This window comes from Rhinolophus hipposideros (genome assembly GCF_964194185.1).
Source record: "Rhinolophus hipposideros genome assembly, chromosome: 25".
NCBI classification, from domain to species: domain Eukaryota; kingdom Metazoa; phylum Chordata; class Mammalia; order Chiroptera; family Rhinolophidae; genus Rhinolophus; species Rhinolophus hipposideros.
The window spans coordinates 15,898,772-15,912,098 of NC_138071.1; the positions used below are offsets into that span (position 1 = coordinate 15,898,772).

At 50.6% G+C, this 13,327-nt stretch overlaps 1 protein-coding gene across 1 annotated transcript in view; it reads right to left on the minus strand.

Annotated features, from left to right (window-relative positions):
• Window positions 1-13,327, minus strand: part of PLXNA4 (plexin A4) — a 410,115-nt gene that overhangs the window by 61,302 nt on the left and 335,486 nt on the right. The window contains exons 11-13 of the mRNA XM_081038260.1: window positions 7,952-8,048; window positions 7,378-7,568; window positions 3,256-3,407 (exon numbers count right to left, since the gene is read on the minus strand). Coding sequence (XP_080894386.1) covers window positions 3,256-3,407; window positions 7,378-7,568; window positions 7,952-8,048 — 440 coding nt within the window. The remainder of the gene's footprint in view (window positions 1-3,255; window positions 3,408-7,377; window positions 7,569-7,951; window positions 8,049-13,327) is intronic.

Below are 13,327 nucleotides of genomic sequence, written 5' to 3' on the forward strand. Positions count from 1 at the left end.
GCACACACCCACCCGTATGTGCATATATTTGTTTGATATTGTGCACCCACATAAACATAAGTGTGATATAAACACACACATACAATTATACACAGACATACTTATGTGAAGAAACATATAATAAAAGTGAAACATAACTACCCACTCTCCTGAGCCCCTCTTTTTTTGCTCGTCAGTGAGGAATGGCGTTTCCTTCACGTCACTGTACACACAACTCTGCTTTTTTTTCACAGCTTCATAGTATTTCATGCTACGACTTCACTGTCTTTTATTTAACCAACCTCCTGCTGATGTACGTTTAACTCATCCTGATTTTTCTCCTACTCCAAATAATCCTGCGAAACAAACCAACTTGTACATACACCCGAAAGCATTGTATGTTTAGCAGAATACATTTCTGAGGAGGGAACTTGCTGGGTCATAGTTTGTGTATTTAATGTTTAATAAATAGAGCAAAATAATGGTCCAAAGGGGCGGTACCCATTTTCACTTTTATCAACAGTAATTGAGCGAGATTACTTCACTCTTTTGCCAACACTAGATATTACCAATTGTTTGAAAGATTTTCCAATATAATAGGAAAAAAAAATTTTTTAATTAAAATTTTTATTTCCCTGATTACTAGTGAGGGTGCACATATTTTCATGTATGTGTGTGTGTGTGTTTTAAAATCTTATGTTGCCTTTCCTTTCACTTGTCTGAAACCCTCTCTTTGTTTTTCTACTGGATTGTCCTTTTGTAGAAGCTGCCGAATTAGGAATATTAACTTTTGTCTGTAATAAATATTGTATTATTTTATCCTAGTTGGTCACCTGTTTCAACTTTGTTTATGTCTTTTGCCAACGTAAAATTTAAAAGTATCTGTGTGGTTCAATTGCTCATTCTTTTATTTTATGGTTTCTGGGTTCTATCTTTCTCTTAGAACTTCTAGGTGAGAGTCGAGCAAAAATATATACCTTGCTTTTCTGTCCAGATAACATAATTAAAACATATTCAGAGTAAAAAAATAGAGAATACATTAAAACACTTGCCATGTTAATGTAAAAAAAACAACAAAAAAGGAAAGTATGTAGAAGAACCTGTCCCCCAATTGCATCACCCAGAAATATCCATTGTCAACATTTTTGCGTAGATGCTTCTAACCTGCCTTTTCATTCATAAAATTAATTAGAAACTCTGTATTCTGTTTGTAATACAACAAACAGAATATACTTAATATACCTTGAGTTCTTACTTAATATACCTTGAGTATATTCTGGGCCATGATTCTTCTATAATATCAAATTTAATGGCTATGTAGTTTACTGTCCTGTGCATATTAAAAAATTTATTGAATTGATTTAATTCCCTATTTTCAAATATGCAAATTGCCTCTAAATTTTTACTATTATAAATAAAGTTGAAATAAGCATTCTTGCCACCCCCCTCCAAAAAAAAAACATTGTGCATTCTGGTTATGTAGGGAAAGTTCTAGAAGTATTATGGCCAGGCTAAAGACTTTCGACCACATTTCCAAACTGCAATCCAGAAAGATAGTCCCAATTTACTCTCCCAACATGAATGTATGAATGTGACGTTTTAAAATTGTTCCCTATTGTTTTAATTTGCATTTCACTGGTTACTACTGATGGTAACCATTTTTATATGACTTTTAGTTCTTTGTGTATCTTATGAATTGTTCATTCATGCTCTTTGGTCATTTTTTGATATTTGCCTTTTATTTATAAAACTTCTTTATATGTTAAGAAAAAGCATCTCTTAACTGTAACAGGGTATATAACCACAAACCTAGTCTATTATTCATATTTTTATTCTGCTTACAATGATTTTTGACATGCAAGTTTTTAAGTTTTATTATTCAAATCTTCTAAGCTTTTCATTTATAATTTTTTTCCCTTTAGCAGTTATAGAGCACCTTCCTTTTCTTGAAATCAGATAAACCCTCACCTGTATTACCTTCTAATCCATTCACAGTTTCATTTTTTTACACTTAACTTTTTCATCTGTCTGGAATTTATTTGGTTTGTAATGTGAAATAAGGATCGGATGCTACATTTTTTTTTCAGGGAGTTAACCAGCACCACTTACTGAATGAGCTTTCCTTTCCTTGCTGATTTGAAATGTCAATTTTATCACACACTAAATGTTTATAGATCAGGATTCTTTTTCTGGATGTTCAACCTTACGCCACGTATCTAAATAACACCACAGCATTTCAATCATGTGGTTTTATAATAATATTTTTTATATCTGGCTATGCAGGTCCCAAGTAGGGTATTTCACATTTCCCGAGACCACAATATATTGGTGGCAATCTGGTTTGGTTTCGTTCTGGGAAGGGCGCAGAAAGTTGAAGGAGACACAGAAAAACCTTTGGGTCAATAAGCAACGATAGGCCAGGGAGGTGAGTCCTACCAAGGCTGGAAACTTCAATCAACTGAGCTACTCTGAGCACCTTGGGAAAACCAGGAGGAATTGAATATGGCAGTACTGATGGTTCCAGAATCACTAAATCCAGGCAAAAGCCAGGAAGCAGAAATGTAAACTGCACTGAGCTACCTAAAGAAGGCCTTTGAAAAGAGTCAATAACTTATGCACACAGGACAAGTAGCCAGATTTCGTTCCGGGAGGGGCAGCAAAGATGGTATAGAATATAGATTCTCCTGTGCTGGTAAACACTTCCTGGTTGTGAGTGCTGGGCTGGAAAATTGTGTTTACTTATTTACAAGGCGATACATGACTCACAAACCTCCTCCACCAGGTGGGTTAGAGGTTCGGGGCACTCGCTGAGTGACCCTCTCAGTGGACCGGTAGATTTTGCAAAGAGAAAAACAATCCAAGTGAAGGCGGCATTTCATTTTCAGTCTCCACAGAGAGTAGCTCAGGATCGGCTTCTTTTATAACTGGGGGAGGGCATGTGTGGGGAGTTCGGGTCAGCAGAGGGAGTTGGGTGTAACGAACTGAACGCACACTTCTCTTGCAGATTTTAATTTTGCTTTGTCTTACTCCTTCTTACCCTCACAGCCCAAGGAGGGAACAGTCACTTTTCTCTCCTCTCCCAGCCTTTTCCCCTTTCTATACTTCCCCCAATACGGCAGCTGGCTAGTGTAGGCACTGGGGAGTTGTGGGAGACCCCTCCCCACCCCTTATAATGTTAAGGATCTTCTTTTTTACTCCCATAAGCTTTCAGATTGTTATTGGCTTGTCTTCCCTCCCCTCCTATACGTCTGGGCGTCTCAGGTCACCTCCACTTACTGTTCCGCAGGGATGTAACCGTCCACCAAAGGGCTGCACTCCACGCCGGCCACCTTGACGTGGGAGGCGATGTCCCGGAACTCCAGGCCCAGGTTCTCTCCTCGGATGGTGACCTTGGTTCCCCCTTCTCGGGGGCCTGTCACAGGGATTATCTGGAGGGAGGAAGCATTGCAATTTGGCAGGCACCGAGATAGAACCATCACCCACTTGCGGATGGGGCAAGGAAGTCCTGCTGGCTCGTCTCCATCTCCACCCGGTTCCCTGAGTTGGGTCCAAGTTCACCAGCGCACCCAGGCCTGGGACCGGCCAGGGGTAGGAGCTTCGGTGAGAGCGGTCCAAGTTTGTGTGTGATTTTAGGAGCAGTGTTCAAAGACCCTCTCTCACCTTCCTGTTTCATAGAAGAGGGAAGGGAAGGGGATCCACAGTGTTACCGGGAAATTCGTGGAAAATCATGATTAAATTCGTCTAGCATTTGCTTGTGTTGCTTCTATTCTCAAGGAAAAGGAAGAACCTCCCCCCCCAACCCCTATAAACCCACAGCTCTCCACACTACGGGGATCCACCCATCTTTTTAAGACCCTTTTCAAATGTCACTTCCCATAGTCTCTCTCCTCTCCCTCCCCTCTTGTCCCTCCCCTCCTCTCCCTTCCTTTCTAATCCCCCCAAGCCCACCCCTGCAACTGAAATTTCAGGCCCCCTTCTTTGTGCTCCTTTCATGGTAACATTTGTGTGGAATTCCCATCCTTCCATCTCCCACCCACTTCCTCTTCAGAGCTGGAGTCTCTGAGACCAGGAACAGTGTCTCACTTCTCTTTGTGGACTTTTCAGTGACAGCACCATACTTGCCTCGAGTTGAAATTGTATGGCAAACCCCCACTATCCAAGCATCTTCCTGGAGTTAGCAGAACGTTGGTCACAACCCCTTGACCTTCCCTGTTTGGCTTGGTTTTTAAGGGAGATGGGTCTCATCTAGACTTCACCCTCCTGGCTGGCCTTCCCTCCAGAGATGGCACTGCTGGTGTTAAAACCCATGATTGGAATGGTGAGGTCCAACAACCGAGGGCCTGCTTGGAGGGAAGGGCTCCGTCCAGTTCACGCGATCTCATGGTGACATTCCACAGGAGTGCCCTTGGCGGCAGACACATGCTGTGCCAACCTCTCCTGGCATCTGATAGACAGAGAAGAGCACGTTTCCCATTCCTGGGGCCTCTGAACACCAGGATGTGGATCTTGGCTAACGTCAATGCGATCACAATTGAAGGAGCCCAGACAGACCACCTCTTCCCATTTCCTCCTCTCTCCACCCCCAAAGGTCACAACTGGGGGTTCCATACTGGGGGGCAGTGAAAGAAACGGGGTGCCCCTGAGTGGCAGCTTTGCCAGGCGGAGGCTGTTCACCTACAAAAGTCGAGGTACTTCCTTCTCACACATGCAGGTGTGCATGTGTGTGAGTGTGCACATGAGTGTGAGGGTTTGCACACGGATGTGCCCACTGCACTGGAAACAAAGGTTCTTTGGAGACACAGACCCCCTGCTGTGTGAGGGAGGGGGGCAGATGTAGGGAGGTCGGGAAGGGGGAGCCCATGTTCTTCCAGCCGGTCCCCCAAAGTGCCACTGGCAGCTGGCAGCAGGCGCTGCCTGCTATTCCAGCCCACACTTGTCATCCTGAAGAAGGACATTTATCTCTGGCCCAGTCCTCGGTTCCCTGGTTCCCCGGGGGGGGGGGGGATGCCAATATGGAGCCATCTAGTAGCCCCCGTCACAGGGAGATTTGTTGATTTTGCCATTGCCTCCCTGCCATTTTCTTGGTCTTAGGCCAGAAAGAAAGCAAGTCCCACTGTTTTCACTAGGCGCACGGTTAGCAGTCATGCATGCCAGCATGGTTGCTCATTAGGGGCTTTGGGGGGTGTAGGAGGGGGAGGGGAAGGCTGGGTGGAAAGGAGGGGGGCACGGCCCAGGTGTGGGACCAAGGGCAGGGGGGAGAGGGGCACCCACTTGCCACCCCTTCCCAGATAATTCTGTCGGTTAAATGCATAAGTATTTCCCCCCAGTATGAGAATCACTGTTGAGATTCCTACCCATGCAGCAGACTGAAGTAGGGGCTGAGGGAAGCTGCCAGCATCTGTTAAGCCAGGAATGGGGCGGGGGGACAAAGGAGCCTAAGTAGGGGTCACACCTAGAGGGCCACCCATGAAGGGTCACAACTGGAGGAGGATGTTCAGTCCCAAAAGCCAAGTTTCCTGCTTTTCCGTGTCCCTGGTGTGTGTGCACAAAGGGAAGACACCCACCGATGTCCCGTGCACCCCTGTGGTGAGCGCAAACATATGGGTGTCTTGCCTTTGTAGGAGAATGTAAACCCAGGAGGATGTAAACCCAGGAATCAAGAGACCTGGGGCTCAGGACCCCTTTGATTCAAACTTGCTTAGAAGAAATAAGCATCTCTGAGCACTGGTCTTTTTATCTGGGAAAGAGTGATAATAATCATAGCTTTGGCAAGCTTTGCGCGTTGAGTTATGTCTCCCCCAAATTCCGTATGTTGAAGCCCTAACCCTCATCCCCCCAGATCGTGACGTTATTTGGAGATAGGGTCTGTACAGAGGCCATCAAGTTAAAATGAGGTCATTAGGCTGAGTCATAATCCAATATGACTGGTGTCCCCATAAAAAGGGTAAATTGGAACAGAGGCACGCATAGAAGAAAGCTGGGTGAAGACACAGGCCGAAGGCAGCCCCATTGAAGCCAACGAGAGAGGCCTGAACAGAGGCTTCCGTTACAGCCTTCAGAGGGAACCAACCCTACCAACATCTTGATTTCGAATTTCCAGCCTCCGAAATGGACAGACAATATATTTCTGCTGTTTAGGCTACCCAGTCTGTGGTCCTTTGCTGTGGCAGCCCCGGGAAACCAGAAGGCAGGGATGTTGTGAGGGAGGATGGAGCAAGGGATATGGAGATAGCTTGCAAGCAGTAAAGCACCACACAGATAGTCGGCCTGTGATTGGACTGCCGGTGGTAGATTATCAGGCGCACGCGCGTTTGTGGGACTTCGCAGAGCTGGATACCCAGTCCACCCTCACGGGTACGAAGGCAGACTCCGAGCTTCCTTCTCCCTCCTCTCTTGTCCACTCTCTTTGGCTTTGTTATTAAGTGTCAGCATCCACTGTGGCCACGAGGCACTGAGCGCCTACTGTGTGCTAAGCCCTGTGCTAGGAGCACAGACGTGAGGCAGGTCCCTTTGTTGACACCTGGGTACCGCTTCCTGATTTTAAGCGGAAGAAGGGACTCCAGCTGTGGTGGGAGGGGGGACCTGAGGAGGTCTTTGTGCCAAGAGTGTGGAGTGGGGAGGTGGGGACACAGGTGACCTAAATAAACCCAGGGGCAGCGGTTGGTTCCCTTGGCTTAGACATGTGCGGCAATGATTTTAACAATGTTGATGATGAAGGAGCGGGAGGAGAAGGAGAGATCCTCATGGGCTGGGCATGGATTCTCTCCTATAATCCTCATAACTGTCTTGTGAGGTAGATGCCTAGACCCACTGCACAGGTGAGCAAGCTGAGGCCTGGGGATAATGACGAATTAGCCCTGGGCTACCCAGCGGTTAGCTGACCGAGCTGGGCCTCAAACCCGTTCTCTATCACCCACAGAGCTGCATGTTTAGCTCTGCCCTGCCCCTCAGCAGTATTTACGCCACTGCCTGTGTCCCCTGGGTAGCCTGAACTGTGCTCCAAATCCATTTCTGCATCTTACAGCTTAACGCTTGCTTTGGGTGAGTCCTGAGGCCTCTTCATTTCCACCTCCTCCACCTCCCCAGGGCTGCGCCCTTGACCCCCACGCAGCCTCTGTTGTGGGCCCACTGCTTGGTGAGGTGGCCACGGATGGAGCGTCACGGCTTGGTTCCCGAAACTCTCAGAGACAAAGGGAGAGTGGCAAGGACTTAGAGTCCTTTATCACACAGCTCACGCACAGACTCCAACAGGAGGGTTGACCTCCCTGGCTGAGGGACAGGCCTGTGCGCCGAGCCTGCAGATTCTGGGGAAGCTGAGGAGCCCCAGCCAGCTGGGTGCGGACGCGCCTGGCGCCCCCCAGGACCCACCACATGCTGGAGCCCTGGATTGGGGCCTACCTCTGTGATGCGGGGGTTGGTGCACTTCCTGTTGGCGCCCGCCAGCTCCAGCCACTGGCTCTCGTGGACGGGGCAGTGCTGCCGCAGCGTGCACTGGCCCTGGCCCTGGCACCAGCCACACTCGAAGTCTGGGTCCGCCTTGAGGCACAGGCCGCAGCTCTCCCGCATGGCTCCGCACTTGTACAGGTGAACTGTGGGCAGAGGGCCAGGGGGCGTTGGGGTGGGGCAGGGGCTGGGGGGGAGGCAGGGCGGGGAGGGCAGGGGGGTTGGGAGGGACCGGGGAGTGTGGACAAGCAGCCCCAGCCTCTGGATGGGACACAACTAGGAAGTCAGTCTCCCTCCAGAATCAGCATCCTCCCTCAGCCAGCCCTGCTCATCCCGCTCCCCCCCAGAGGCCCCCTGCCCACATGGAGCAGGAGGGATGGTGGAGAGGCTGTGGAGGGCGGGCTTGGGGCCAGAGGGACAGGGACAACCAGTAGGTGGGGGACAGGATGGCACCTGCCCGGGAGAGCAGAACCGCTCTCTCCCTCCACCTGCCCCCCCGCACCAGCACCCCCCGGGCCACCTTCCGCACCTTTATTCTGGGCTGGGTTGTCAATGTTGAAGTGGCCGTTCCACACGACCGTCAGCTCCACGGGCAGGTTGTTGATGTCCATGCCTTCGTAGGAATACTGCAGCCAGGTGGGGAGGAAGAAGAAAGCTGGGTCACTGAGATTTCAGGAGGGGCTGGACGTGCAGCCTGAGGCCCCAGGAGTACACCGGCTAGACTGGCCACGACTGTGCGTGTGTATGTGGGGGTGGGCACACGTGTACATGCACGCACACGTGTACACGCACACACACGTGTACACGCACATGTGTATATGCACGCACATGTGTACATGCACACGTGTATGCGCACACACACGTGTACACACATGCACACGTATACACACATGGCTACATGCACACACATGTGTACACGCACACACACACGTGTACATGCACACACATGTGTACGTGCACATGTGTACATGCACGCACGTGTGTGGGTGAGCAGCGAGGGAAAGCACTTACCAGGGGACTGAAAGCGCATCAGGAAGCTAAGGTTGGGATGGGTGCAGGCCTGCTGGGTGGGACACCCATAAATGCAGGTTGATGGACATGCTCTGAGCAAGTGACTCATCCTCCTTTCACCGGGTCTTGTCATCAGCTGGGCTTACCCCAGGAAATTTAACAGAGTCCCAGCTTGGGACTGTGGTGCTAAGAGGCAGGGACAGGGTGCAGGAAAGGGTGCTGCCAGGGATGAAGGGCAGACAGGCAGTCCCCATGGAGACGTGCAGCTCCCATCTGCCTTCCCACAGCAGACACTTCTCAATCCCCAAAGGAGGTAGGCGACGGGAACGCTGAGCCCGCCCTGGGCAGCATTTCCGATCCCTACCAGGTGATGTTCTCATTATCCCACCAGACTCTGCCACCATAGGGGGTGACATGAGGAATGGAACTGAGACAGGTTTACTGTAGAGGCGGGAGGGGCTGAGGGCTGGCAATCTGTTGGAAGGGTCTAGTCTAGATGTGGTTTGAAGTGGTATTTGCAGAGCCGATAGGCTCTTTGAACCCAGAGTGAGAGTTTGGAGGGGCTGGGCCGTGGGGGTGTTGATGGTCACTAGGGCAGGCCGCTGATGCCCCCCGGCCCCCACGCCAGCTAGCCAGAGCGCCTTCACCGAGGGCAGGAAGACACAGAACGTCGGGAACGCACAGGCTGGGCAGGGTCTCAGGGTCTGTCACCAGTGCTTCTGTCTGTATCCCATTTGGAGAGGCTTCTAAAGGAGAGAGGTTATCACCCCAGATTCTTGAGTTCCAGAATGTGCCCCAGTGTGAATATGTCAGATGTCCTCATGCAGCCACATAAGTAGGATGTGAGTTTAGCTTTCTTCAGGCTCTACCCTGGTACTCCGAGATTCTTCACCCGCTCCCTGGCCAGCACGCTCAGGCCAGCGAGCCACGTCCAGTGTGTTCTCCTCAACGGTGGTGTTTGCCCTGCCCCACCCACACTCACAGCATCTCCCTATGACTGATGACACTTGGGCCAGGGCCAGGGTCTGGGCTCCAGCCATAGAACACAGCAAAGCTCCCCAGCCCTGCGGACACAACAGTGGGGAGTTTGTCTGATTCGAGCATAACTCAGCTGGTGACTCATAAGCTCTTGGCTACAAAGCTTGGTCATCAACTTTTCAGAGATTAAATTTTTGTGTCTGGGTCAGGCTGGGTCCTTCCAAGTCATCCTGAGTTTTCTCACCAAACCTCTTCTCCTCTAGACCGGTGGTTCTCATGGGCTACCTTCATCAGCACCACCTAGGGGGCCTGCTAAATGCAGATTCCAGCATCCCCCGCCCCCTGCCCCGCTGCACTGGAGTCTAAGGAACTGGGGGGCATTCCAGGCAAACGACTTTAGTGTTCTTGCTGCTGACCAAAGTTCAACATCACTGCTCCCTGCATTCTGCTACAAGCAGGGAGACACTGGATTGCCCAGTGGAGGGGTATGTGGGGGAGGGAGGGCGGGAGGGAGGGAAAGAGGGAAAGAGACAGACAGACAGATACAGAGAAAACTCTTTTCCAGACCTCCCTTCCCATTTCCTCCTCTAGCCAAGTTGCACTTCCCATCCTTTCCATTTCCCTCCTCCACGGCCCCAGTCAGAGAAATGCAGTGAGGGTAGCCCAGGCTGCCAGCTAGAGGGCTCTGGGCAGTGCTGTTCCCGGCTCAGTGAGGCAGCCCTGGCCTCCTGCCACTCAGCCCTGGGTCTGGCCAGGACCCAAAGAGGTCGTGATCAGGGGCATGTGGACCAAAGATCAATAGACCTGCAGGCCCGTCTCAGGAAGGACCTGAAATCCCCCAGAGAGCAAGGCAAGAAATGGGCCTGTGTATGTGTGTGTGTGCGTGCCAAGGTGTTTGCACACATGCTGACTTGAGGTCAGGGCACGTATCTGTATTCTGAGTTCATACACGTGTGTATGTCACCACGTGGTTCCGCAGTGCCCAGCTGTGTGAATGTGGGCAAATGATCTAAGACCCAGTGTCCATATTTGTAAAGCGGGAATTACAAACAGTGCATTCCCCACAGTGCATTGTTGTGAGGTTTCGAGACAACCACCCAGTCCTCTGAAGTATATACAGGGCCTGTCACGTAGAATGAGCACTCCGATATTATTGTGTATTTCAATCTACGTGTATACACTTAGGGGGCCTATGCAAAATATATTTGTATTCCCTTGTTTATGTTTATGTGGAATAATAATAGCAGCCATCTATTGAGTATTCATGTGCCAGACATTGGCACATATGGACGTGTGTGCATATGAGAATGCTTGAGTGTTCAGATGCGTGTGACTGTGTGTGTGTGTGTGTGTGTGTGTGTGTGCACATTTTTTTTTTTTTTGAAGAAAATTGAAAATAAAAAAAGACTTCAAGGATCAAATATGCCGGGTATTGCTTTCTCTCTCTCCCCCATTCCCGGGGTTTTGATGATGAAATGTTATAGAAATCACTAACCCCGGTTGCTCCCCTCCGCTCTCTCAATCTCTAGTGGGTCACTCTCCTTCCTGGACGCATTCTCTCCCCCAGGACCTGCATCCCAAAGGGAGAGGGGGAGGGCAGACAGCTGGGAGCACCACTGGCCCCCATCCCCCACGACTCCCCACTTCCACACCACGTGGTATTTATACGGCTCTCTGTAATCAGCGGGCAGTTCATCTGCACGGACACCCAGGGCTGAGGGAAGACTGTTTCAGGCTCCCAGGGGCCAGGAGGGTAAGTTTCTCAATCGAGTACGCCATACCATGGCCCTGCTAGTGGGTGACGTTGACCGTGACCTTGGGAAAGCGTGAACCTCAGTTTCTCTTCCTTCTGAAGCAAAAGAGAAGACCTCTGCATACTTTGGACATCCTTTTCTCCAGCCATTCACTTGTCCCAAGCTCTGAGATATTTTGCTGGAAAGCTCACCCATTCCCGCGAACAAATCTGAACACCATAAGAAGCCTATGTGTGTCCATCTCCAGGACTCCAGAGCGCTCAGCAGACCCATTCCCAGCTGTGTTCCAGTACAGCAGGAAGGGGGAGAAGGGACCTCTCCATCTGTGTCCTCATCCCTGCTTTGCATGTGGTAAACTGGGGCACCAAGAGAAAACTTGAGGCCAGTGTGGGTGGGTGGAAGCTGGGCCAGAGCCCCGGGGCCTCAGCCAGCACCACAGCCAGCTGGCTGCCCTCTGCGGCCCACTTACTTGGTGACTGAGAGGCAGATACTAGGCACTATTATTAATAGCACTTGACATTTCTCTAGAACTTGGGTCTAAAGGAGGCCAAGAATACCCGCAGTTGTTCCCCCTCCAACTGCTGCTGCGAGCTACTCTGTTCTCTTCCCACAGGCCCCCTGAGGGCTGCAGTGATTGGCCCAGGGCCTGTCCCCAAAAAGTGGGCTGGAAGTGACCTGCTTCTCTGTTAGATCCTTCTCCCTTCCTGCCCCTATTCCAGAGACCTCACTTAGGAAAAGAAACAACAGTAGCTCTTCTTCCACAATCTGTCTGAGGCAGATCAGACCCTGCTCCCAGGGGTTACACTAAGGCTGTGGTATAACATACTCACTTGCTAATTTTTGCTCACCCTTTAATAAGAGGATGGGATGAGCCTAGCACTACCTTTGCCTGCCCCACTGGTACTGACCAGGGGCCCAGCACCAGGTACCCAGTGGGGGTACCACACATGAGGAAATCTGGCCTCACCTGCCTGGACCTCACCTGTCAGGGCTGCTGAGCTCCCGTTTACGCCCTTGTTTCCAGGAGGCTCTGATTTTGCTCCCACATTCAGGGAATTCTCTGGGACCCCTAATGGGCTCATTCATTGAGTCAGGCCTCAGCTCAGTAAAAGCTGAGGACCTCTGAACCCAATCGGCTTCCAACTCTGGAAGGGCATAGAAAAGCAGCGGGTCCCGAGTCTCATGGAAGCTCATGTTAGTTCCGCGGGCACAGACCCAAGGGTTTACAGGTTGTCATTTCGGGTACCGTTGTCTATTTAACTGAGTCCACGGAAGCACGGGGCCCAGTCTTGTGGCGTCTGGGGAACTGAGACCTCATTGTCAGAGACCACAGACTGTCCTCCATCCTCCATCCTGATACCTCAGGGCCCTGGATCCCTGGGGTAGCTTCTCTGAGGAGCCGAGTGTTTCCTCTGCGGTCTGAAACCCTCAGCTGCCTTCTGCTGAGTTAAACGTGCGGCTCAGGCCCTCTCTTCCCACAGGGAGTTGCTTATTTGGGGGAGAACCACTTGAGCCAGACCCTTGGGGCTGGTCTGCTTGGCCTCCAGATTTAGAGGAAACAGGAGGGGCTTACTATCCCTTTTGCTTGCAAGCTTAATCTAGAGTACTGCAGAAACCTCTAAACAGCCTGCCTGCCAGGGGAGCTGTGGGTACACATCAGGGGTTTCAGAAGTTGGGAGATCAATTGTCAGTTCAGTCCCTGGAATGCTGAGCAACCCTAGGCAAGCATGTGGGCCTCTCTGAGCTCCCCATGACCCCTAAACTACTTCCTGTAGGAAGAGTGGACTGCTCCCAGGAAGGGCTTTGTCTGGGACCCTCCTGGTCCCATGTCACAACCCCAAATATAGTCACCACATATAAGTACCCAGAAACAACGAGAAGGATGAATGAGAGGCAGTGTGACATAGGAGCAGACCCCGACTCCAGGCCTGGCCCTGCCACTCACTAGCTGTGTGACCTTACGCACGTCACTGACCCTCTGGGCAGGGGCAGGTACCCCAAGGCACACGAAGCTGCAGCCCCTTCTAAGGGCTGCCTGCACATCTGCTTTTGTATTTATTAAATTCTTAAAGAGGCTCGCCCAAATTCTATAATGCTCAGCCCCACAAACCTAGATGAACCCCTGCTTCTCGGCCTCCAGTTCTTTCGTACATTGAAAGATA